This window comes from Eschscholzia californica, unplaced genomic scaffold, assembly GCF_041429995.1.
Source record: "Eschscholzia californica isolate CP2 unplaced genomic scaffold, dmEscCali1.0.p SCAF_3, whole genome shotgun sequence".
Lineage (NCBI taxonomy): Eukaryota > Viridiplantae > Streptophyta > Magnoliopsida > Ranunculales > Papaveraceae > Eschscholzia > Eschscholzia californica.
In genome coordinates, this window is record NW_028238420.1 from 37,962,444 (window position 1) to 37,987,312 (window position 24,869).

At 35.8% G+C, this 24,869-nt stretch overlaps 5 protein-coding genes, 1 long non-coding RNA gene and 1 pseudogene across 7 annotated transcripts; 3 read left to right on the forward strand and 4 right to left on the reverse strand.

Moving 5' to 3' along the window:
- Positions 1-2,758: 2,758 nt before the first annotated feature.
- Positions 2,759-5,434, forward strand: LOC147550044 (alpha/beta-Hydrolases superfamily protein). Its single transcript, XM_086667471.1, has 5 exons — positions 2,759-3,136; positions 3,401-3,639; positions 4,239-4,351; positions 4,787-4,927; positions 5,027-5,434. Exons 1-5 carry the CDS (start codon positions 2,890-2,892, stop codon positions 5,259-5,261), a joined length of 975 nt encoding a protein of 324 aa, XP_086523597.1. The 5' UTR covers positions 2,759-2,889; the 3' UTR covers positions 5,262-5,434.
- Positions 3,651-6,418, reverse strand: LOC147550045 (uncharacterized). Its single transcript, XR_015237233.1, has 2 exons — positions 6,061-6,418; positions 3,651-5,954 (listed from the first exon to the last, which is right to left on the reverse strand). It is a non-coding gene; the product is annotated as an uncharacterized LOC147550045 (long non-coding RNA).
- Positions 6,419-6,426: 8 nt separating this feature from the next.
- Positions 6,427-8,069, reverse strand: LOC147550046 (large ribosomal subunit protein eL42). The gene is made up of 4 exons (XM_086667472.1): positions 7,940-8,069; positions 6,967-7,146; positions 6,766-6,840; positions 6,427-6,687 (listed from the first exon to the last, which is right to left on the reverse strand). Exons 1-4 carry the CDS (start codon positions 7,940-7,942, stop codon positions 6,628-6,630), a joined length of 318 nt encoding a protein of 105 aa, XP_086523598.1. The 5' UTR covers positions 7,943-8,069; the 3' UTR covers positions 6,427-6,627.
- Positions 8,070-10,435: 2,366 nt separating this feature from the next.
- LOC147550047 (small ribosomal subunit protein uS11y-like) lies at positions 10,436-12,498 on the forward strand. Its single transcript, XM_086667076.1, has 6 exons — positions 10,436-10,578; positions 11,235-11,354; positions 11,440-11,485; positions 11,664-11,749; positions 11,978-12,107; positions 12,246-12,498. Exons 1-6 carry the CDS (start codon positions 10,576-10,578, stop codon positions 12,311-12,313), a joined length of 453 nt encoding a protein of 150 aa, XP_086523202.1. The 5' UTR covers positions 10,436-10,575; the 3' UTR covers positions 12,314-12,498.
- A 2,882-nt stretch (positions 12,499-15,380) lies between these two features.
- Positions 15,381-15,761, forward strand: LOC147550048 (auxin-responsive protein SAUR23 pseudogene; annotated as a pseudogene).
- Positions 15,762-17,893: 2,132 nt separating this feature from the next.
- LOC147550049 (GATA zinc finger protein) lies at positions 17,894-21,423 on the reverse strand. Its single transcript, XM_086667474.1, has 3 exons — positions 20,439-21,423; positions 19,273-19,441; positions 17,894-18,576 (listed from the first exon to the last, which is right to left on the reverse strand). Exons 1-3 carry the CDS (start codon positions 21,249-21,251, stop codon positions 18,128-18,130), a joined length of 1,431 nt encoding a protein of 476 aa, XP_086523600.1. The 5' UTR covers positions 21,252-21,423; the 3' UTR covers positions 17,894-18,127.
- A 975-nt stretch (positions 21,424-22,398) lies between these two features.
- LOC147550050 (uncharacterized) lies at positions 22,399-24,584 on the reverse strand. 2 transcript variants are annotated; one of them, XM_086672603.1, is made up of 4 exons: positions 24,387-24,584; positions 23,528-24,100; positions 23,267-23,421; positions 22,399-22,983 (listed from the first exon to the last, which is right to left on the reverse strand). In XM_086672603.1, the coding sequence occupies exons 2-4, from the start codon at positions 24,096-24,098 to the stop codon at positions 22,609-22,611; spliced, it is 1,101 nt and encodes a 366-aa protein (XP_086528729.1). In that variant the 5' UTR covers positions 24,099-24,100; positions 24,387-24,584; the 3' UTR covers positions 22,399-22,608. The 2 variants fall into 2 exon arrangements, with proteins under 2 accessions (XP_086528729.1, XP_086528730.1); XM_086672604.1 differs by lacking the exon at positions 24,387-24,584 and having other exon boundaries at positions 23,528-24,217.
- Between the last annotated feature and the right edge of the window lie 285 nt (positions 24,585-24,869).

A 24,869-nucleotide genomic window follows, 5' to 3' on the forward strand; every position in this document is an offset into this window, starting at 1 on the left:
GGCCCCCTATTACCGTTAACTTTAACTTTCCGTCACTCTCTCCTCCATCTCTTTCTCTCTCGCTGCCATGTCACGCCACCTCATCTGTTAGGCCACCTCATCACCTTCTCCGGCATAGGTCGCCGATTGGCCAAATTTCCGGTCGGCGACCTTCAAACTAAATTTTTTTTTTTATCACTCTCTAAGAACAACCCTTCGCCGGAGTTCTTAGAGAGAGAGAGAGAGAGATAAAAAAAAAAAACTTTTCTTTTTTTTTTTAGTTTGAAGGTCGCCGGCTGGCGACCTCTGTCGGAGAAGGTGATGAGGTGGCCTAACAGATGAGGTGGTGTGACATGGCAGAGAGAGAAAAAGAGATGGAGGAGAGAGAGTGACGGAAAGTTAAAGTTGACGGTAGTAGGGGGCCATATGGGTATTTCTCGTAAAGTAGGGGGCCAGGCGGGAAGCTGGCACAAAGTTGGGGGCCATTAGGGAAATAACCCTAATATTTATTGTTAGTTCAATTTAATCACTTTTGTGTGATTATTCTTTTCTGGTACAACTATGAGTTGGAGAGAAGATTGTCTTCTTTAAATTACGGTATTACTAATATGAATTAGGGTTTCGTATTTGTTTCTTGCGCCCATGTTTCCCAGGATAGTAGTCTTTTCTTTGTACTAATTTGTTATAACATTTCGTGCCCCAAGACTAATTTGATTGAGTTAGAGAATTCTCAGAATGTGATTCCTGTTATTTGTAGTTGTTGGTCTCTCACAATTTGCCCAACTCGGGTTTTAACAGAGAGGAGAGAGAGAGAGAGGGGGGATTATAGAGAGAAGAAGATGATGACTTATGGTTAAAAAAAGTGGTGGTGGTGGCGAGAAATTGTGGTGGTAGATGTTAGAATTTGTGAGTGAAGGTAGGATGAAGAAGATGAAGAATAAGGACAAAATAACAAACAAATTTATTCTTGGACTAAAAATTAAATATATCACTAAAGTCAATCTTAATTAACTAAGTCTTTATGCCCCAGAGACTTTTCTTTATTCCCCAAAGCTGCGGCCTTTCGTAATTTGCAACTAGTTTTAAAAAGATTGTAATTGGTTTAAAAAAGATTGCAACTTGTTGTAAAAAGTATTGTGCTTGAATTTGTAACCAAACAAAATACAATTTTTTATGTTTTTAATCAAATAAAAATACAAATGGGTTGATTTTTAACCCAACTACATTTAACTCGACTTTTAGCCAAAACAAAAATGATTAATTCTTTTTTAGGCCCTATTCAATGACCAGTTTTCTTTCTGGTCTCATATTTTTCCTAAATTCAAAATTAGCTCCTGTATTCTAATTTCATCTACTTACTGTTAGAGTCAATATTGCATCTTCTTCTTATTACTATTATTATTATTATTATTATTATTATTATTATTATTATTATTATTAATTTGATATTGGTAAAAGTAAGTGTTCTTCCAAATTTTGGGACAAAGCAATGAAGTGCGGCAAGAATTGTCGAGTTTAATCGAACTTTAATATGATTATCACCAAGTCAAAACATTCTAATAAAACAAAATAGAAAAACTAACTTATATCCATCTATAAGTCGACCAAATTTCTCCTGACCAGATGTATCCCAAGGATTAAACATAATACTTCTGTAGTTTGTGAGGAGATCTATTTGATGAACTTCAACACCAATAGTTGCTACACATTATCACAAATTTCAGGGATCGAATCACATCTAACTTTTGAAAAACAAAAAAAAATGTCAGATTTTAAAGGATCTAACACCTATGTTCATATTTCTTTTTAAACTCTCTAGTATTACGAAGTCTTTTAACAAAAGTGATTTTTCCCGCATAAATCCAAACATATTTCTCAACTTCAAACAAGATCATAACTATATGTAATTACGAAATCATCATGGAAACCGTTAAAGAAAAAAAGGATCCTTTAACTGCTCCACCATCATAGATGATGAGAAGCTTGAAACTTGGAAACGCTTGAAAGATTAAGAAATAATCATCAAGAGATGTCCTTACACCTAATTCTAAACCTTGTTGGCATGAAGAAATTAGGAGAGGTGAAAAAGGTACACCATTTTTCGTCGATTCTTCGCCAATATTCTTAGAGAGAAAAAGTAAGAGCTAAATCGTTTTTGTAGAAATTTGAGTGTTATTTAGAGTGGGAAAGAGAACCAGAACTTTGAGGTATATTTAAGATGAAAGAGGGGACCAAATAGTCGCCAAATCAAAACATAAGCTACATAATTTTCACTTAGATTTCACAGTATTCAGACAAGATGACATCAAAATTCCATCTTTCCTACACATGCGATCTTAAATAGCAAAACCAAACCAAGATCAAGTCGAGGAGTTAAGCAGTCAACAAGAGGAAAAGGAGAAGGAATAGATTAGATTGAAGGAAGCTAGAGAGAGAAAGATGAAAAAGAAAGAGAGAAAAGAAATGGGTTTCTCTGAACCTAGAGAGAAAAAGAGGAAAAAGAAAGGTAGATTTGTTTCTTTCTTGTTGTGATCTCGAAATTTTGGAGGAACACCTAATTTCACTAATATCAAATTAAGAATAAAAAGGAAGAAGAAGAAAAAAAGAAAGAAAAAAAAAAAAGTAGTTGATTTGACAACTTCGAAAATAAATAATGCAGGCTGACACACGCAAGGGTAGTTTTGGAAGAAAACTATTGACTTTGACTATGTAGACGGAGTTAGAAAAAGAGGGGTTAATTTTGAATTTATAAAACAAGTGGGCCAAAAGGAATATGATCATAAAGTAGGGGGCTAAAACGGAAATAACCCCCAAAAAATTGGAAGTGGGAAATTGGTCGAACGGCCCAATTTCTTGTTTATCTTTCTCTCTTTCCTCTTCCTTGAGGCGGAGGGTGAACTGGACAAACTCATGGCGAAAACGATGAGAAATGCAAGATTTCTCTTTTCCTTTCGATATCTAAACAACTCACCAAGCTTGGGTATCAATAGAAATTCGAGGTTGTTAGAAACCCTAGCTTACGAAGAGGTTCAAGTTAACAATGACAATCCCTACAAATCAACAGCTTTCGTTCTTCATGGTCTCTTAGGATCTGGAAGGAATTGGAGATCTTTCTCTCGAAATCTAGCTTTTTCTCTTCAAAACTCCTCTTCTCCTGGTACTTCTAATCTTCAAATATTCCCTTTCTATACATACTAGTTCCTGGTACTGGGTTACTTCGTATAATTGTATATGCACATCAATTGAAAATCATGGTGGTTTCTGGGTTGTAGTTTTGAATTGAATTGTGGGTTTCTTTCCAATCAATTTTTAGTTATTGCCTGGTACTTCAAATTTTAAGCCCTTTCTTTCTTTTGACAATTGAGATGTCTTAAGTAAATGATTTTGTCAAGTTGAGGTTTTTGTGTATTGAATTGTATAGATTGGAGGATGGTTCTTGTGGATATGAGGAATCATGGAAGATCAGCTGAGATAAAAGATCTTGAGCCACCTCATGATATGGTTAGTGCTGCCAGAGATTTAGCTAATTTAGTGAAGTCTCAGAATTGGGATTGGCCTGATGTTGTTATAGGTCACTCAATGGGTGGGAAAGTTGCCTTACAGTTTGCAGAGAGCTGTGCTCGAGGAGATTATGGTGAATCTGCTAATTTGCCTAAACAGGTAATCTTTCCATGCCAATTAACATTCCATGATACTATGATTGTCGTTACCATGATTTGAGCTAGGCATACATCGATAAACATTACCCTTGAACGAATCTAGTGTCTCTACCATTCGTTTCCTTCGGGAAAATGAAAAATAGGTAGGATGTTAGGATCCCAAGTATCATTTTGTACCACATATAGTCATATGCGCAGAAATATGGCTTGTATTTTCTCGGCTACTTATGTATTGGCCCGCCCAATTTGTCCTGCTTAGAGATGTCCAAATCTTCTCCAAGTGTTGTATGGGAATCCGAAAACATGAAGTAAATGATTGTCACTAGTTAAATAGATATGTGACAAGTAGTGGGTAATGCCGTAATGGTATGAATATCATAGATCGTGTCACTACCAACAGTTCCAATATAAGAACTAGAAAGCTTGTAATGTAGGAGTTGGACTGACATTGTGTAACTGGAGCACATGTCAACGAGTTGACAGCGCAAGCAGAAAATCTTGTGCTTCAAACATTTTTGAGTTTTTCTATATTTATTATGAAGCTTATTCTTTTCATCCTTACGTTTAAGAAAGTTTCGATGCTTTGTTGGTTCAGAACAGCTTTGGGTGCTTGATTCTGTCCCTGGAGAAGTGAATCCTGAGGAGAGTGATGGGGAAGTCGAAAAAGTTTTAAAGACCCTCCAGAGTCTACCTTCTGAAATTCCATCAAGGAAGTAAGCTTTCTTTTCAAGTTTAGAATTCTGTCCTTTTGCTTGTGTTTGCTGTTTAGGTTTCAATATACCACCCCCTATGTTAGGTAATAATTCTTGCATTATGGTTATAAGTTTTAACCTCATTCACTTCCAGCAGACTCAAACAATAATCATTTCATGTCTTTATGGGAGAAGGGGTTATAGATCTGTCGGTTAATAGGAGATTAAATATACGACGACTCTACGATTGTTTGTTAAGTCCTCGAATGTTTCTCAACTAATTAGTTGCGATCTTGGATTCTTGGTAACTTTATAAGATGAGAATTCCAGTTTGTAATTATAATCAAATAGCTTATAAACATAATTTAGTGTTACCACGGAATTGAGTATCTTCCAGACTATAGTAACAATAATATATCAAGCAATTGATAGAGAAGCTCATGTCCCTAATCTCAGGTGGCTTGTAGATCACATGATGAAGCTCGGATTCTCCAAATCATTATCAGATTGGATTGGAAGTAACCTTAAAAAGTCAGGAGACCATGAGACATGGGCTTTTGACCTCCAAGGTGCTGTCGATATGTTCGATTCCTACAGGTAACTACAATTTCTTCACATATGTAGCAGCCTGAGCCCGTATCTGCTCTTGGCTTTTCACTACTTTTATACATTACTAAAATGTTGTTAAACTTGCAGGGAAAAGAGCTATTGGGCTTTACTGGAGAACCCACCCAAAGGTCTGCAAATCTCGATTGTCCGTGCAGAGAATAGTGATAGGTGGTCTTCTGATGTGGTTCAACGACTCGAAAGACTTGCCTCGGACGGAAAGATTGCAGTTCATGTTCTTCCAAGATCAGGGCATTGGGTGCATGTGGACAATCCAAAGGGTCTGCTTGACATTGTTGCTCCAAACATGACATCCATCCCTTGATTTCACACATCAGAAGCTAGTATTGGAAGCTTATCTACTATAAGAAGTGGTCTTCTCAAGAAATTTTATGGAAAATATTGTGATTGATTTTTTGCTCACAAGGACAACTGAAGAGGGTGTCGAACCCAGTTGCATGAATAAAAATGGGCAATCTAATTTGCTACTTTTGTGCACTCATGAAAGCATTTCAAATTTATGATTGTGCAGCATGTTCATGGTTCCAACAAATGTGGTGTTTGTTTTCTAAATGGTGTGACAAGGGATGATTTCGTCTCATATAAGTCAGACATGAGATGTCAGATGAGTTTGAATTAAGAATCCATTATATGATATAGTGAAAAATGACTGTTGAATTCTTGACTAAAACGAAGCAAACTTATGGTTTCAAGTCAATTTGAGCGCAATCAATACTTTCCATTTATCGTGTGTGCAAGTCCAAAAATAGAGAAGTTCCCTTTATCTTTCATGTGTAGTTGTGGTGGCTGTGTTGTTGCCACGAAGTCGGAGTTAGCAGAAGTGGTGGTGGTGGTGGAGTTGTGTCAGAGCTCGAAATTTTTTTCTTGCTTAACATAAGTCGCATTCCCCCAAAAACAAAATTTTCAATAACAAAAACATAAAATTTTCAATCATTCCAACTTGTAGCTTTACTTTAAGAGGAAGCGAGCAGACGTAGGAAGCAAACAGAGCCTACGTCTGCTTGAAGTAATTTGAAAATGATTGAAACTAAATACTGAAAAGGCAGAGCAAGACAAAGCCTAAGTCTATTCAGCCAGGCATAAGATACCCACAATGTGCTTACGTCTGCTTGAAGTAATTTGAAAATGATTGAAACTAAATACTGAAAAGGCAGAGCAAGACAAAGCCTAAGTCTATTCAGCCAGGCATAAGATACCCACAATGTGCTTTTAGGTAATAAAGAAGGCAGAGCTAGACAAAGCACTGCCCAGTAGGCTACCCAAAACTGAAAAAAGCTCCCCAGACTTTAGAAGTCAAAAACCCTTGGCCTGGGCCGAATGAACTCCTTCCCTTGGCCGTGCGAAGTACTTGAAGATTCCATAATCAGATCCCACATTTCATCGCTAATTTCCTTTTTCCAATTTCATTAATAAGTTGAAACCAGATAATAATGATGTTTATCATGAGAACATTCAACAACAAAAACTCATGTTTAATGGAGCTTTAGATGAAGTATTAAAGAGCAGGTAATTCAATACAAACTAATTGACTAATAAGCAAAGTAGAGAAACAATTTAACTAAAGGATACTGTTTTCCATCTCAAAATTTGTGTGAACAAACAGTTAAAAGTAATAACACGACACTTAGATGTAATAAAGAAAAGAACTCCCAACAAGAAACTATTGTTGTCTAAAAGAGAGAAGTTCCCTTCCCCTTCTTGTCTCCACCTATTTCAAAATGCTTGCAACGCTGCAGAAAACGATAATTCGATGAGTAAATCAGGCATCCTTATAAATAGATAAGAATCAAGCCTTTGAATATGCTAACCTTGATCGCGTGCTGCGACATGTGCTTGCAGCTTTGACATTGAAGCCTCAACACAATCTTCTTGGTGGTTTTGGCCTGGTTGAGAGGAATAATTAGCACAACAAGCATAGCAAATAAACAATCACAGTACAAGTGAGACAAGTTATGGGTCATAATAATACTGCACTAAAGAAAGAATGATAGGTTTTGACTTGGGTTTACCTTCTTGTGAAAGACTGGTTTGGTTTGTCCTCCATAACCTGATTGTTTGCGATCATAACGACGCTTCCCTTGTGCCGCGAGACTATCTTTACCCTTCTTGTATTGGGTAACTTTGTGCAAGGTGTGTTTCTTGCACTCCTTGTTTTTACAGTAGGTCTTCTTCGTCTTTGGAACGTTCACCTGTATGATCCAGATAGAACACAGTAAATACACAAACTAAGACGAGAGAAATTCACGACAACCTAAAAAATGGGTGGGGCCATATGTTGAGTGTAATTAAACGTTACTAGAACAACAAAAAGATCAAAGACTGCAAATCTCATCCTCGTTCTTGCACCGATAAACAATCAGAAACAACACACTAAACATTATTGATGGTAAAACATTATTGATTTAGAAAATTACTCCAAAAAAAAATTCTAATGAGCCACTAATTGATAGGAGATGAAATTATCTTTACAAGAATATCAATTTCAATGATTTTAAACAAAAATTGTTGATGTGGTCCAAGATTTAGGTCCTTAGTTGGGTTTTTCCACAGTATGTGTGATTTATTGAGTTAAATGCATGAAACCCTAGTATCTGCCCCTTAATTAAGCATCAAAACTGCAATAAAATGCTTAATTCTTATTTTTCTCTGGTATCACATACGAACATCCTAAACCCTAACGTGCTAAAATTACAAACAATTAGCGACATTAAGAAAGTATATATTCATCTTAACCTTCAAAAGAATCAGTTTACTAGAAGTTCTTATAGTTGCAGAATTCTAAAATTTCCAGCAAATTAGATTGAAATCAGATTTTTGGAGTGAAACAATAGTTTGTTTTCAAACAGAAATAACAAGCTAAAATCAACATACAGTCAGTTGACTATGAAATAAAAAGTTTAACTTAATCTGAACCTAAAAGAATCAAACCGTAGGTCAAAAAGAGAAGAAAGATAAAACAGTTCGATCGTTTACAAAGCTTACCATGATTGAAGCGCCAGAGATCTACAGAGAACTAGAAGTTCAAATGAAAACCCTAACAATGGTTTCTCACTTAAATGAGATAACGGCTGCGAATTAGGGTTTGAACCTAAAATACCCAAAGTTTTTGGTCAAGTAGATTTGACCCAAGGAAACCTTTTTTTAAGTCCAAAAATTAACTTCTTTGTTCTTTTACCCCCTTTACCTTCCACCACCACCACCACCACCACTTTCAAGAATTGTTTGGTCCATTGACCACTGCTTATTTTATCGGACAGTCGGACACCGATCGGTCTTGGTCCGGGCTTTCCAAGAAAAATTTACAAAAAACTTATGATCTCATTTTCATTACCACATATATAAATATACAACTTACATATTACAAATGAAAAAGAAACATAATAGTTAACAAATAAATATAGAAAATATGTTAATCATCGAATCTACCTTCATATTTCTGATAACATACCATTTGGCAAGTCAACCAAACCTTTGAACTTTGAAGTATGATGAGATGTAGATGGAGAATCAAAAATGGAAGTTCCATACTTCGAGAGTCGATAGGGAGGCGCAACGGAGAGTGTAAAAAGAGCTACAACATCTGTTTAAGAATTATGAGTAAAAGTGAAAAGAGATGAGATGGTTTAGAGTTGGGGGTATTTATAGAGTTAGATTTTTTAGATCCAACAGATATCCCATATATATTTAGGAAATCTAACCGTCTATATCCTCTGAAATAATGGGTTGGTCATTCAATCGGTCTTACTGATCGTATGGGTCGGATATTTGGACGATCCATACTAAGCAGTCAGTTGGCGGTAGTATGTCGACATGAAATTTGACTGAGACCCTCTCTAACTTCTCCCTACAGCAGAAACCCTAAAAAATCGTTTAAGATCATCGATTTCCTCCGCGCGAAGGGTTGTCCCTTTGCCGGAATCTCTATTTCCTTCTTATTACTAGTGTGTTGTTTTCGGGTTTGGGCTTGGTTCTTGTCTATTTTTGTTGTTATTGTAATTGCTGGAACAGAAAACAAATTTTTTTTTCTCTCTCTCTCTCTTTGTATAAGAAGTTCAAAAGGCAAAAAAGGGCTTTTAATCTAGGGTTGTTTTTCTTTCTTTTTCATCCCTTATATTCACTCGCTTTGTTTTGGTTTAGTTTTTCATAGTTAATAAGAAATTATTATTAGAAGATAAGTTGGGGGTTTACAGATAGACACATCTCTTTCTTTATAGAAATCATATTACTTTTTTCGTTTTCTCTGTACTTTCAATTTCAGTTTTTCTGTTGTTGGGTATACAGTGTTTCTGGGATTGTGGATTTAGGGTCTTCTTTTGTTGTATATGATGGATTCGACTCAGAATCAAGAAGTTGAACGAGAATAAGATAATAAAACTTCATTAAATCAACACCCAAATCACCAAACAGAAGACGGAGAAAAAGGTTTTGCCGATGGAGTAGTTGTAAGTTGTAACATAGATAACAACAGCAAGAAGGACTTCAACCAAAGATCGTCATACGAAAGTTGAAGGTCGAGAAAGAAGGATTTGAATGCCTACAACTTGTGCGGCTATGATTTTTCAACTTACTCGAGATTCAGCACACAAATCTTGATTATATATAATTAAGTATAACAAAATTCACGAGCTTTAGGGTCTCCTTCGTGATCTTTAGGTTTTTTTATTTTATTTTTGCAATCTTGTAATCCTTTCCCTTCATATTGTCTTTACTGTTGTAAGTTTGATGTTGTTATTTACTTTAGTAAATCCATGTTGTACTCAAAGGATTCAAAACTATCAAAACCATGTAATTTGTTGGATTGTAATCCTTCTATGAATGAAATTCTGGTTTATCTCAAGAAAAAAATGACTGAAACCGGGCCGCCTATTCCTTCGAGGCGCTCGACAACTGCTCGTTATAACCATCGGTAACAGTCATCTGGGTATTTCTCTCACCACTTCCACAACTTCCGACAACTAGCACCACCCCCACTTTTCTCTCTTCGTCTTTCTTTTTCCTTATCTTTCTCTCCTTACCTCTCCCTCAGTTTGGCAAAGGAGTGCATTGCCATAACCAACCTGGTTTGTGTGGTTCCCCAAAACTAGACAGTGTACCCAGGTTTGGGTAAATCTCCTAAACTAAGTAGGGTAACCTGGTTTTGGGGGAAATCTCTTAAACTAGGCACCTGACCTGGTTCGGGGCTTCCCAAACCAGATCGCCTGTTTCGGCGAAGACTCACCTTTTACCAGAAGAGAATGAGGAAAAGGAAGAGATGACGAAAGAGAAAGAAACAAAAAATAGAGATTGATAAAGTTGAGGGATAAACGGTGGTGGTGGTCGGAGATGATGGGGGTGGTCGAACGTGGGAGACGAAGATCAAGAGGTAAAAAGCAAACAAACCTATTTTTGGACTCAAAATAAAGTTGTCATCTAAATCATATTATTAGACTAAAGTCCTTATTCCCCCTAAAATATTCTGGATGCCCCGAATAGGCCACCAACCAAAACCCTAATTGTATGTACTATATATAAGAAAAGAAGAAGCTTGTTCTTCCCTTCTGAGAGTGGCAGGCAGGCAGGCGATAACTCTACTTGAACCCTAGAAAAAAACCTCTCGATCTTATCTCTCACCTGAAACCATGGTAACGATTTCTCATCTTCTTCTCTAGTTTCTTTGATTGACTAACAAATTTTGTTCTTTGATTCATTTTGAAATGTCTTCTCGTTTCGTAAATCTGTTATCCTAACTTTTAAAATGTTAATCGTACTTGAATGAAACTGAAATACTGTACTTGATTTCTTTAATCTGCTTCCTTCTTTCTCTCTTCTAGCATTTAGGTTATCTTTTGACTGAAAGGTTAAATATTTATCATTTACTTCATCTAATCAAAAATAAAAAATATTAGTAACTTCAAATGTCTTGTCCCATCTTTCCAATTTGAAAGATTTAGGTTTTTTTAGTTCGTGATTCAAGCTTTTCTTCCCTATTTTCTCGATTTTTGCTAATGGTTATTGTTTCTTCAAAAGATTACTCTTATGATTAAAGTTTCTTATTAACATATATAAATGTTTCGTTGTAACCCTGGAGGATCTCTCGTTATGTTACGCTCATATACTAAATCATCAAATAATGTGTTAATCTTAGAGATCTAATAATCGATCCATGGCTAAGACTTCCTAGTCTCAAACAAGTATATGCACAAATATTGTAATTTTAGGGCATTTGTATTTATAGTTTTGCATTTGTGAACTAACTTGTTTATTTTTTTCTATTATGTTTCTATATCGGATTTTATAGTCGAAGAGAAAGGTTAAGGAACAAAAGGAAGAAGCCCCAAAGCTTGGACCTGGTGGTCCCGAAGGGCAGATTGTTTTTGGAGTTGCCCATATTTTTGCATCGTTCAATGATACTTTCATCGTAAGTAATTAACTAGTTTCTAGTCTTTTTCGTTCCGTTTTATTCCTTAATTTTCAAATTTTAAACAAATTCTTTTTAACTGCAGCATGTTACTGATCTGTCTGGACGAGAAACCCTTGTCCGTGTCACTGGTATGTATAGCTTTACTGTGTAGTTGAAGTTCCACTACTCTTATAGTTGAATGGGTTTATAGAAAAAGCCCATGTTCTGGTTTTCATTTAGCTTTCTTTACTTTTATCTATCTTCAAAGTACTGAACTAGTATGACGTTTTAATTGTACGTTTAATCTCTGTTTTTATTCAAAAACAGGTGGAATGAAGGTCAAAGCTGACAGGGACGAGTCTTCTCCATATGCAGCCATGCAGGCAGCAATTGATGTTGCAAAGAGATGCAAGGTTAACTCCCAAATTTGCCTTCATTCATATATATAGTGATATGGATAGCCGTAACTAAACCCTATTTCAAACTTTTGGGTTGCCACCGTTAGACTTTCTCTATCGTATTTACAATATTTGATTGCTTAGCCCTAGTAAACTTAATGGTATTTCATTTCAATAGATCCTATTCTATTTTCTTTTTGGTCTAAAAACAAAGTTGTCTCTTTTTTATCTGCTTTTGTTTAGGAACTTGGTGTCAATGCTCTTCACATTAAGCTTCGAGCTACTGGAGGAAACAAGACAAAGACACCAGGTCCAGGTGCTCAATCAGCTTTGAGAGCCCTTGCTCGTAATGATATGAAAATTGGTCGAATTGGTACGTCTTTGTACATTTCAGTTATTCTTCTATAACTTTTCCAACTTCATATAATTGTACACAAATATTCAAAACTCCGAATAATTGTTTTATGTACCGTAACTACCCTCTTATTCGTTATGTTCTGTAATGTTTCAGAGGATGTTACTCCTATTCCTACTGACAGCACTCGCCGAAAGGGTGGTAGAAGGGGAAGAAGGCTCTAAGTTATTGCTTGTTGGTTCTATCTTTCTTGGTGGTTCAGTATGGATTTTGCTTCTTCAGTTTTGATAAACACAACTTTATTTTAAGTTATTGTAGACCTAAGTATGAAGTTTTATCAGTCACTGTATTCTCTTAAAACTTCGAATTAGGTTTTTGTTATGAATTAGATTTAATTATGACTTCTTTATATTTTTGATTTATCTTTCTCTCTCTGAACGAAACATGAAGATGATCAAACCCTTTCTGATGGGCATGCATTGATTGGGTTTCTTTGAATTGAGCAATATCTTGCTAAACCCATTACCTTGTCCTAAGTTTCAACCCAAAACATAAGGCCCGATAGATGGGTTAATGTCCTTGACATCTAAGCCTCAACCAAGGGACAAATGAGTAGACCGTTCTTTAGGTATCGTCTTATTGATCATATGTAGGTAGCAATAGCTAAATACCCAAGCAGCGGAACGAGTTGCTAAGTTAAGAATGATATGGAGTTAACTGATGCTGTAGAAAAAATGGTATTCAAGAGAAATTGAAGTTTTTGACTGGAGTATCCTGTGATGTGGATGGTAAACAGGCTTCCAATCAAATTTCTAAGTCTTGCAAAGCTTCAACAAAAAAGAAAAAAAAAAAAAGTCTTGCAAAGGATCCTCCATTTTCCAAGCTAGGGTACCGTGCGGTCGGTGGCTCGAAGCGAGGGTTTTAGAATGTGACCCACATTCGTTTAGCACTTTTCTTTTGAGTTTTTTTTTTTGCGAAACGGACATGATCGTTTATTATTTTGCAAAGGGATCGTGGACTAGGATTGACCGTTAAATAAATGTTAGATTTAACTTCACATTAGATGAAAGTTAACGCCGTTATGTAGATGTAGTGATGTTACCTGAAGTAACCTCCTCATGTAAAATCTATTAATAAAACTTGGCTAATATCACATTTTTTTGTAAACAAAAACAACTTATTCATTCATCTTCTTCCCTTTTTATTTTTTCAACCTTTGACTTTCACCGGATAATGATTTTGATTATACTTTTTGTTTTTTCAACCTTTGACTTTCACCGGATAATGATTTAGATTATACTTTAAGTAGTTTGAATATTTTGACGAGCGAGTTATTAACCATATACCATGTACTTTTAATCAAACTTTGGTTTCTGGGCAATGTTAATGTACGTGGAATGTGTACATTATGTTATTCACTTGCATGAAGCCAACAAGACATAAAAAACTGAATGTTGTACACTTTAGATGACTGCGCTGGAAGTGACTACAATGCGGTCTAGTGTTACAACATTAGCGCGTTGTTGTGCACTAAAATGACTAATTCATTAACCATTTTAATGGGATCATTTTGTTTGATCTAATAATTTAGAAGAAATTCGAAGTTATCTGAGTTCTTAATAAAAGTAGCTAAGACATCTTGAAAAAAATAGTTGTTACTTTCGCGAATCAGTGTCAAAATTGTATGAAGTTTACTTAAATATAACCATAAGTTTGTATCTAATGTAGTTAGAATTAACGGTGTTAAAATTTAACAGTGTTAAAACTTCACGGCGTTAAATCTTAACTGGTCAAATTTAGTCCACGAACCCGTTGCAAAATATTAAACGGTCATACCCCTTTCGCAAAACCCGGTACTTATGTACGACCATCTCGCAAAACAATTTTTTTTTTTCTTATATCAGAATACTTTACATTATTCTTACACCTACTGTGGGTTAAACATGAAACTTGTGTTCATAACTATGCATTAATGCTCAGACGGTTTGATTGAGTGACTCGAAAATTAGCTAAGATTCGAGGAAAGTACTAGTCGGTCCTTGGTCGAATTCCTGATTTAGTGGTTGCACGAGCAAGTGGGCAACTCAGTGAGTTTGGCGAAGTTAATAGCTTGGGTTGTTTCCTTTTTCTTTTAAACAAAAAAAAAATCAGAAATTAGAAAATAAAAAGACTAAAAAGTAATAGTTCTTAAAGAAGATTGAAGTAGTGAGCATAAGTTTTCAGCCTTCTTCTTTCATTTTGGTGGTGTAGTAGTCCGGTGGTGATAATGTTGATTGTGGTATGACGATGGTGGTGGTGATTATGGAGGTAGATATGTAGTGATAATGTTTATGGTAGTGAAGGTGTGGTAGTAGTGGTAGTGTATGTTTAGTAATCGTGACGATGAGGGTAGTGGTGGTTGTTTAGTTATAGTAAGGAGGTAGCCGAGTAGGTGATGGTGGTAACTGGTAAGGGAGGTTTGATAATGGTCAAATAATAGGACAAAATTTTAGGTTGAGAAAAATTATAACATTAGAAATTCAAGCGCAAATGAAGTTAAATTCCACCAACAGTTAGTCAAGCTTGCAACAAAAAACAACAACGGTTAGTCAAGAGGCCCTCCGTTTTGTAAATGACATTTAAAGTAACTTTGGCGACGGGCCACATAGCCCTCTCACTACATTTCTGGAGTGAATTTCAGTCGATTCATGCCGAATGGTCTCTTGTGAATATGGTGAGTTTGTACTGAATTCATCAGGAGGGGTCCTTGTAACCAAAAGGGAAGGGCCCTATAAAACTTCTCTTTTCATAATGTCAACCTCTTTCTTACTCTTCTTTCACCCTCCCACGTCCTTCTATTTTTGGTAGAGGCCTATTTTGACTTATTTTCTTCAACTTGTTTGTAATCATAAAACCTAGAGAACAATTATTTTACCATAAAACAATTAGTATTCCTCAAAATCACTTTTCCTTCTTTCATTAGTATTGTTGTTTTAATATCAAAGTATATATATATATATATATATATATATATAATCTCCTATTGTTGGAATATTGTGAATATTGTCAAATAATATACAACTTTGGTTTCTCACATATTTTTAGTAGCAGATCCAAGGGTAATGTCGGGACCTTGCCGAGACGGTGGCGCCATCAATCCACTTTTCTAAGTAAAAGAGAGTACCATTTTACAAATTCATCCCCATTATATGATCCCACCCACTCTTTAAATCTCTCTGCTCAAACTCTCTCTGTCCCTCTCTCTCTCTCTCTCTCTGGGGTATTCTCTTAGAAAGGAGGAGGAGAAGCTAGATGGAGTCAGTTAAGAAGTTAGCTAAGAAGGTTATACGTTCCGGGAGCGGTGGATTTCCACCAAGTAGACAATCATCAGCTGATCATTTTGAGTATTTGTTAACTGATCAATTTGAAGAGTCTCCTACTACTACACCAACAGGATCTTTGGCTATTTACGTAGGAGAAGAACGTCGAAGATTTATCGTTCCCACAGGTTATTTATCTCATCCTTTATTCAAGATGTTATTAGAGAAGACTGAGGCTGAGTTTGGGTTTGACCAGAGGAATGGATTAGTTATTCCATGTAGTGTTTCTACTTTTGAACAAGTGATTAATGTTGTTGATTCTTGTCATGGTCAATTTGATATTGCAAGATTAGTTGATGAATTCATAAGTTAGAGAGATTAATCTTCAAGCAGTATAACCAATGGGTTTAGGGAAAATAATCTTAGATATTACTCTTACAAAGAAAAATGATTTTTATTTTTCTCTTCGAGGATTATAACATTAAGTGAAATGTATGTCAACAAGAAGATGTTTGATCCTTAAATATAACATTAAGTTTATCCATGTAATCGATTGCTTGATTTAAATCATATTGAGATGTTGTTTATTGTTCCCTATAGATCTATACCGGATAGGGTTTGAAAGTATATCTCCATATTACAAATTTACCATTACAATATTTTCTACATTTAACATGCCAAAGCTGATACAAACACTCCATCAGTCTTTTGGTGTCCGTTCCAAATAAGACTGAGGGTATTTTAGTCTTTTCATCTATGATCGGTGCGGAAAGACATGGGTGGAAGACCAAAACGTTCCTGGTCTAATTCGCTACGTAAGCAAAGCAGTAAATAAAGGGGCCGTCGAGGGGGTGTTTTATCTTTTTGTTAACATAATTGCCCCCACTTTGAAAAAATTTAGAAATAAACAAATTGTTCATTTTTGTTTTACCCAAGTTTCGAAACATTTTGAGTTGGTTTTAATTGAGTTGAATTAGGCAAACTTTACATAATGATAGCAACAAATGCTAATATAAAGTTGTGTTTTTAAGGTTTAGTTTTTTGATTAATTTCTTTTGAGCAATTATAATGGATTAAGATAGTACTAAAACTAGCAAAAAATTTATTACTAAAGTTACCATATATTATACATCTTACCCTATTGAGTATTGACACCTAACCTTCCATGATTTATTTATTGTAATTTGTTACATTTCGCCTACCTTATACAATGAACTTCTATAAGGGGATGATAGATGAACTTTTATAAGGGTATGTTCATGTCATATATTTCCCACAACTGTCTATATGTACTAAATTGGGTAATGTTTGTTAGCATCTAAGAGCAACTCCAGTCCCAGCCGGGCGGAGGCCATAAATTCAAATTTATGACCTCCGCTGGTGCTCCAGGCCCAGTCGTCTGGGGCGGAGGCTGGAGCCGCACCTTCAGTCGCCCCTAACATTAGGGGCGACTGAAGGCTCCCCAACATGACCGTTGGGGAGTCCCAACGGTCATGTTGGGGTGATCTTAGCCGTTGGATAATCTTTTCCCATTTATTTTTTTTAATGTAAATAATAAGTTTGTAATTTAAATTAGTTTTAATTCTTTTTAAAATTCTAGAAAAACTTAAATATTAATAATTAAAATACATCCCACCGGATATCGGTCCCCGAATAATTTTTCAACCTTGGAAAAAAAATATTATTTCGAAAATAGTTCAAACACGTGTTTTGTATATACATAAAATCACACACGTTTTTCACACACCAAATAAAAGTCTACACACACGTTTCCCACATGAACAAATTTTCGGCCTCAAAAAAGACTGGAGTTGGAACTGAATTTTAGATGCTGAGCTGAGGGCAAAAATTTTGGGTGAAAAAATAGTTTTTTCGGCCTAAGACAGGCTGGGGTTGGAGATGCTCTAAGTGTGACTCGTACTTTTGCTCTTAGCCCAACCCTCTCATGACACTTCCCGTGGTCTCAGACTAAGCAGTCTATGACCTACGGGTTATGTATGTTGGGGGGCACTTGGTCTAAGTCTAATCCGTGGGGCGCGAAGATAGATGGATGGCCCAAGATTAATGAAGGGGCGCCTACGTGACCGTACCATTTCTTCCTTATGCCCCCTAGGCCGTACCAAATCCACATGACAAGGGTAGTCTATTTGAGTGGAGGATTTATAGTCCTTGCTAGATTAAACAATAGAGATTCTAGCTTCAGCCTTCAAGGTCTTGGAGTGCTGAAATAATGGAGTGCTGAAATAAAAGATATCACATCTCTTGCTTAACCAACAATTCTGAAAATGATGTTTGCCAGTGTCTGTGGATCATTCATGTATAACAAGTAAAACTGTCACAGTTAGTATTTTAATGCTTATAAGCACGCTAGCATATGTTCCATCGGGCACTTCCTCTCTAGCTTCAACGTCTGGGTTAGCCAAAACAAAAATATTTGAGAAGTGATGTTTACCAATGTTTGTGGATCATTCATGTATAACAAGGAAAACTTTCCCTACTTGTTAATTTGACATGAAAAAATACTTCCAAAAATCTGCAAAATCGACGATCAATTTTTAAGTTCGTAAACAAGAATTTGCAGGGTAAAACAGAGTAATGATAACCCAGGACAGAAATTCTGAAGGGTACTTTATAAGCTCAAAAATACTTATTAAAGAGAAACCCAATCTTAGAATGTAGTTATCTTAGTAGTATACACTATACACTTCTCAGTCAAAACCTTCTTCATATGATTTAAACCTAATCACAGGCATCAATCAAAACCTTCTTCATATGATCAATAACAGTTTGTATTTGTTGTCTTGAATGCAAGGGCATCGGATAAACACATGAACAATCAAGTCCACCATTCCTTATAGTGTCAAAAACGGCTATAGACGGGCCAACTCCGTGAACTGATGAGCACCCAACATAATCTTCGAGTCCGATTTTTTGGTGTAAGTCGTTAGTGTTGTAGATCACTTGGTCCTCGAAGACTGAGATGAACGATGTTCTCATTGATGAAGATGAAGTTAAGCCAGGGTTATCGATGGCCTTAGAGGTTAGGAAGTTCAGATCAGCCATGTCTGTGAAATGCTTGTTTGAGTCCATAGCATTTGTTAAGGTCATGTAACATTTAGCTGCTAGCTCCCATAGTTCTGCTTCTCCATTTACGTCCTGTGTGTTTAGGATAGCTGAGCAGTAAAATCCTGTAAATATCAAGATTTTGTTCTGATAAATACTTAGGAATTTCTCATGCTAATAAATGTACACTAGCAACATGATTGGAAAAGATGAACACATCCATCTATATCAAATTATCAATCAGAAAACACTTGATGCAACCGCTTCTTCAACAAAAGAGTATTTCATTGATTTTTATTAACCACCAGGCAGGCTCAGTGGATAATAGTTTGACAACGAATACAAGGTCTGAGATGTGAAGTTGAAAGCTCATTTTACTCATGTTAACTCCAGAGTCCATTCTAACTAGGATCCTGTCTAGCCATCGAATTCATCTGCTTCAAGGTTTTGCAAGTATAATCATGTTATCCATTAAACAACAAAGAGAAAAGAGTATGACTTTAATAGTTAATAAACTTAATATCAACCTAGATGGCTAGATTCCATATGAACTGCAATCAGATGAAATTCTGAAGCATATTGCTGACGAGTTGAGTAACTCAAGTTACATATGACTCTAGAATTCCTTTCCAACTTTACGTTTCTCATGTGGGTCTGACTCGATTTCGTGTTAAAGAGTTCATGTACAAACTTTATATCAGATGCATTGGAATTTAACCTAGACCTAGCAACAGAGTTGGTTTCTTATCGAGCACAATTCATTTTATGTGGACGGTTCAACATCAGTGTTGCTTATATAAAAATCCTAGAAAGGAATATACCGAGATTATGGCTTTGAAGAGGTGGGTCCAGAAATTTGCGACAGTCAATGAAAGTCACAACTGCATATTTCTCCCATTGGTAATCAGGAAGCTCTTTCGAGGAATGTGCAGCCATCATTCCAGCCGCTGCTATAGCGGCGCATAGTTTGATTCCTCTTTCTTGGCATCTCTGCAATAAAAATTATGCCGTTAAGTATCAATCGTTGCATTCAAGTTTTTATGGTTATGGATGCTTTCAGCACGTAAGTTTCCTGAATCCTGCAAACCTAGGTCTTCTAAGAGTTCAAAGAATTTAAACCACTCTCTGTATCATAGAAACCGGTCTCCCGGAGAGCTTCAAAAATGTAATTCAAATTCCAAGAAGACACAAAGTCCTGGAACCCACACCCCATCTTGAACACTCCATCAATCTTCCAAAATGATATATAAGATCTTTGAAATGAAAAATAAATAGTTCTTCAAAAAACATTCCAAATGTTTTCAAATACATCAAACCCTTTTTTTTAATGCCAAATGGATACACTAATATGAATAGCATCTAAGCGTAATCCAGAATGGGAATCAGAAAAATGGTCCGAGATACTCACAACCGAGATCTCCTACCCACACAACCGCAAGATACAAAAAGACAACTACAAGGTAACCATCAAAGCCTTCCAATTATAACAAAATGCATACAAGATATATGCATCAAAGCCTGATCAAAACTCAAAGCATATTGGATCCAAAATATCGATGCTTAAGTGGCACAAGTTCTTATGCCTAGCTCATCCGCTCAGCCTACAAACTCGCCTTCATTCCCTATGTACTACTTTATGCCGGATGCCAATTTAATAACTCAAATCAATTACCCAGTAAGTACTGAAAGTAAAAGTACATATACTCAAAGGTATGGAAGTACTAACATTGAAAGAAATTAAAGTACACATCTTCATGTTCTTTGTTATGAGTGCAACCTTAGGGTTTTTTGGTCAGTGGCAAGTGGGCAACCTAAAGTAAAAGAGGTTCATCTCTTAATAAACAAGTAATCAATAGTTTATATCAAATTCTAACTAACTTTAAGAAGCATATCATATTATTATAACCCTAACCTAAAGTTGAAGTTTTTAAACCAAGAAATACTACTATAAAACACCAAAAAAGAAAGATCAAGTTTTGCTGCTTACAGCTAGAAGCCGTTCAGTTTCGTCAGGGTTCATCTGCAACCTAACAACACCTGAAGATCTAGGCTTTGAGATAAAATCTTCAAAACCCAAATTCGAAAACCTAAATGAATTCAAAGAATACCCAAATAAATCAGCCCCACGAGTCCAAAATGGTTTATCAGCTTTCCCACTAGGTATAAGATCTTCAACCCCCAAATTAACCTTATCTTCATTTCCCCCCAATTCCAAATTTTCCCCATTATCTCCAATCAAAACAAGTAATTCACTTAGTAAAGTAACAGCAGAAGTACGATCACAAATTGAAGTATGAACCCTAAATGATAATACCCATTTTGAATCCTCTAAAGAATAGAGTGATACACAGAACAAATCGAGATCTTGTTCCAAGAAATCTTCAGATTCAGTTTCTGACCAGATATTCTGATTCAATTCATGTTCAAGAATTCGATGAAACGGTGATAAAGAATGAGGGAGATTTTGAATGAGATTAGATGTTGAATTAAGATCAAAAGATTGGATCTTAAGATTTGGGGAAGGAGGAATTAAGAAAGAGAAAGTGTTGTTGTCGTTGTTAATAGAAGTAGTAAGTTTAGAACGAAGAATAGGATGTGAAATTTGGAGATTATGAATTGATTTATGGAGAATTTCAAGATTTGGGGATTTGGAAAAGAGAAGAGCAAGAACTGTTATGCCTGTACCACCAGGTACGGCTCGACACCAACTGAATTCGGTGCCACCGACTGCTCGAGAAATTGGGTTGAGTTCTTCTTCTTCTTCTTTGACTTGTGAATTAATAATGTTCAGATCCGCCATTAGAGAGGATTGAGATTTGGATTTTGTTTTTTTGTTATGAAAGTGAAGATTAGGTTTTTTCTTTTGTCTGAGGCTCTGAGCTACAACAAAATTGATCGAAACCGAAATGTGTTGGTGAAGAAAATCAATGTAGTGACACGTTGTGGTTATGCCATGTCGGTAATTGTTGGTGGGTCCGGTTGTTGATGGGTCTCTCATCCATTGATATGCCATGTCAGTATTTGTTGGTGGGACAGCTTGTCGATGGGTCTCTCATCCATGGATCAAAAGGGCCGATGTCTAGCGTGGGAGTCGGTCCAGTCGGGTGACCTTGGGTTATATCATTCATTGGGTCGAGTCAAGTCGGACTTAATCACAAAGATTATCTAAAAAAATATAGTGTTCAAAATCTGTCCAAATCCGTTAAATTTTTTAGATTTATTAGATATTGGACAGTCGACTCTCTAGTTTATGTGAGAAGTCTTACATGAGAGAAGGGTAACTAGCAACCAAGAATCTAATGTATAGGTCATCTCCACTCATTGTTAATTGGTTTTGAGTTGGGCGACTACAAACTTAACATGATATCAGAGCTAGGCTCACACGTGATAGGCTTAAAAGTCAACGTGCTCCACGTCACCTGAAACAAAAAAAAAACACGTGTTAGGCTAACCACACCACACGTGAGGGACATCCTTTTCACTCATAGTCAAATTAGTTTAGGATTGGATGGCCACAAATTTAACCGTTTACACTATTACAAAGAAGAACACATCGGAAACCAATATCTACGAATTTATTAATTTATTCTATACATCTGTTGACCGGGTCACCACAATATTTTGTCATTTTTGTCACTACTATATGATATCTTCAGCAGTTCACCACCATAAAAAATATGGAAGTACATTTAATACTATCTATGATCCACCATCATTTTGATCACCACCACCATAATAATCATTTTTAATACAAATCCCAGATGTGATTTGATCAATGAACTGGTGGGATGTTCTAATAAAGACTCACTCACCCACTCTCCTTGTAATAACCTTATTTCCCACAACTAAACTATTCAACTAAACCCTTCAAAATTCATGAATAAGAGGGTTAAAGGAATGGGAAGTAAACAATTAGAAGTTCTTCCAAACTTGAGACAATAATAACAAAGGAAAAACAACTATTCTCTGGCATTAAGTACTTTGCTAACTGCAATTAGTATTTCTAACAATGAGATCAATAGAGAGCACAAAGAACCCACAAACATAACATAATTGTTTGAAATTTTGGATCCAACTTCCAAGCAACTAATGAGAAAGAACTAGAGATTGAACTACTGATTATTTAACATACAATTTTGAACATTAAAACTGCTAGATTAGCTCATCTGACATTTTTCATTCGAAAGCATCGTGCCTCTATACCTAGCTAGATGATATTGTTGTTGTTGTAATTGCGAGGGTTTCCGATTTGATGATGATATTGTGCTTTCAATCTGAGTAGCTAATGTTCGTAGCGTCGAGCTAATTCGATCTCCATTTTTCGTGCATTTAGTGATCAAACTCAAGTACTTAATGGCATCTTGAGGAAGAAGACCTAAGATTAGGAAGTGAAAGAGATGAGAGTGAGTACTTTCCATCACTTCTAAGCATTGTTCAACCATTCTAGCTTGTTGTTCATCACTCAACTCTGTTGCTTCTAATAATGGCAATAACTCTTTTTCTTCTTCTTCGAAGTGTTCTTTGCAATGATCCTGAACAAATTTAAGAGTTTAAGATCAAATTCAACATTTACCCACTAATTGTATCTCATTCATTGATCTAATTTGTAGTTTAAACCCAAGTTCTGCACTTCTTTTTGGTTCAAGTGTTATTCCTTTTCAAGTCAGACATGAAATCTGACTCGATGTCTGAATTGACTCAAGCATTGTTTTTGTACGATTCGTGATGTCTAACTCATTTGAATGATTGTTTCAAACTAATTTTGAGTCATTTGTGACATGATTTAGAATCTAGAGAGATAAAGTGAAAGAGAACCTGTAAAGTGTTCAATCTAAAAGAAAGATTGAACAAAGCTTCCTGGTAAACAGGACTTCCAGCAATAAGAACTCCAATGGATTTAATATCTTCTTTGATACCATTCATGATTGGTAAATCCCTTGCATGATCTTCATTTACACCTTTAGATATCCCTATTTTCAACAATCAAATCAAATTATATCAAAACACCACCAAATCACCATTCATAATCAAAATCTCTTCAAGAACAGAAAACAAATTCAAGGGTTTTTTTCTTACCTCTATCAGCTTTTTCAAAAACAGGGAAGATGATCCTTTCCTCCATTTGAGCATGTTCTAACATCAATTCCAGCAAATTTGAATAGCTTCTTCCAAACTTCCTCACTTCCATTATTGGACTTCCCATAGATGGATCAACGGCTCTTGCATTTCCACGTGTCGCAAGATCCTCAGCCCAATTTACTAAGCTTTTGATATACCAAATCATACTCTTGTGTTGAAGAGTAACGGCCAAAACAATAGCCGGAATCGCTTGATTTCCGGCAGAATCGACGGAATCAAGTAACTGAGGTTTAGGGAATTTTCCTTCAATGTAACGGAGTAACGTTTCGGGTGATCCTGTAACGGAATCAGAACCATATTGAAGAACAATATTTTCTGAACCAAAATTAGGGTTATCGTTAGGAATGAATCGAACAGGTACTGATTTGTAGATAAGAGCTATTCGGATTAAGTTAGTAATAGCTCCAGAAACCGATCCGTAAAGCTTGACAACGGAAGAATATCCGGCGAAATCAGATGGAGCAATTTCAGCTGAAGAAATATTAGGTTTTGTAACGCAGTTTCCCATTTCTGTAAATCAAGAACAAAAAATAAAGTAGAAATGTTTTACTATACCAATCAAGAGCTATAAAAACCCTAAAATGTTAACTACTATACATAAAGATAACTTGGAAGACAAGTTACAGATTAAAAACAAAGGAAGAAGTTGAATCGATGAAAATCTATCAGAAGAGATGGAAACGATTGATAAATTTGTAAGCAAGACGAATAAAATGAGAAACAGAATTTGAATAAATTGGAAGAGAAGAAGAAAGCAATAGTTAGTTATTAGTTACTGAAAACAGAAAATTGATACCGATTAATTTCGTCTTTATGAATCTGGTAGTCTTGCCCTTTTGATAATGGTGATGAACTAATACGTAGAATCAAAGAAATCTTGTTTTTCTGTATAAACTTGTAGAGAGAGAGAGAGAGAATATGGTGAAGAAAGAGATTGGAGGAAAAAGGAAGTTTTATACCTTCCTTAAACTTCTGACGCTTGAAAGACTAGATTTTTGGTTGGACCATTTGGACTTTCTCGCTCTCATATCTCAATGGATATGCCTTGTCATCAGCCAACTCAGCATTAATATAACACATGAGTCAAATGAGGTGGATTTTTTTGGGAAAAAAATGGAACTTCTTATTATATGGTGGTTGATCCTTCCTTCAACAAAAAAAAAGTTCTTTATACTATAGGCACCTCTTGAACTTCATGTCTAAACCATCAAAATCGATGTCCACATCGTGCTACTAACCACATCATCACTATTTACAACACCTCCGCTGGACGATCATC

Excerpts from the sequence above, each read along its gene's own strand:
- LOC147550046 (XM_086667472.1), bottom strand. Across the intron at positions 6,841-6,966 it reads AACCAGTCTTTCACAAGAAG|GCCAAAACCACCAAGAAGAT; the intron begins GTAAACCCAAGT and ends CCTCTCAACCAG. Across the intron at positions 6,688-6,765 it reads TGTCGCAGCACGCGATCAAG|CGTTGCAAGCATTTTGAAAT; the intron begins GTTAGCATATTC and ends CGTTTTCTGCAG.
- LOC147550044 (XM_086667471.1), top strand. The coding sequence starts at position 2,890 with ATGGCGAAAACGATGAGAAATGCAAGATTTCTCTTTTCCTTTCGATAT. Across the intron at positions 3,640-4,238 it reads CTGCTAATTTGCCTAAACAG|CTTTGGGTGCTTGATTCTGT; the intron begins GTAATCTTTCCA and ends GGTTCAGAACAG. Across the intron at positions 4,352-4,786 it reads TCTGAAATTCCATCAAGGAA|GTGGCTTGTAGATCACATGA; the intron begins GTAAGCTTTCTT and ends CCCTAATCTCAG.
- LOC147550050 (XM_086672603.1), bottom strand. The coding sequence starts at position 24,098 with ATGGGAAACTGCGTTACAAAACCTAATATTTCTTCAGCTGAAATTGCT. Across the intron at positions 23,422-23,527 it reads TTTTGAAAAAGCTGATAGAG|GGATATCTAAAGGTGTAAAT; the intron begins GTAAGAAAAAAA and ends TGTTGAAAATAG. Across the intron at positions 22,984-23,266 it reads TTAGATTGAACACTTTACAG|GATCATTGCAAAGAACACTT; the intron begins GTTCTCTTTCAC and ends AAATTTGTTCAG.
- LOC147550047 (XM_086667076.1), top strand. Across the intron at positions 11,486-11,663 it reads AACCCTTGTCCGTGTCACTG|GTGGAATGAAGGTCAAAGCT; the intron begins GTATGTATAGCT and ends ATTCAAAAACAG. Across the intron at positions 11,750-11,977 it reads ATGTTGCAAAGAGATGCAAG|GAACTTGGTGTCAATGCTCT; the intron begins GTTAACTCCCAA and ends GCTTTTGTTTAG.
- LOC147550049 (XM_086667474.1), bottom strand. The coding sequence starts at position 21,251 with ATGGCGGATCTGAACATTATTAATTCACAAGTCAAAGAAGAAGAAGAA. Across the intron at positions 19,442-20,438 it reads AAACTGAACGGCTTCTAGCT|AGATGCCAAGAAAGAGGAAT; the intron begins GTAAGCAGCAAA and ends TTTTTATTGCAG. Across the intron at positions 18,577-19,272 it reads TCTTCAAAGCCATAATCTCG|GATTTTACTGCTCAGCTATC; the intron begins GTATATTCCTTT and ends TGATATTTACAG.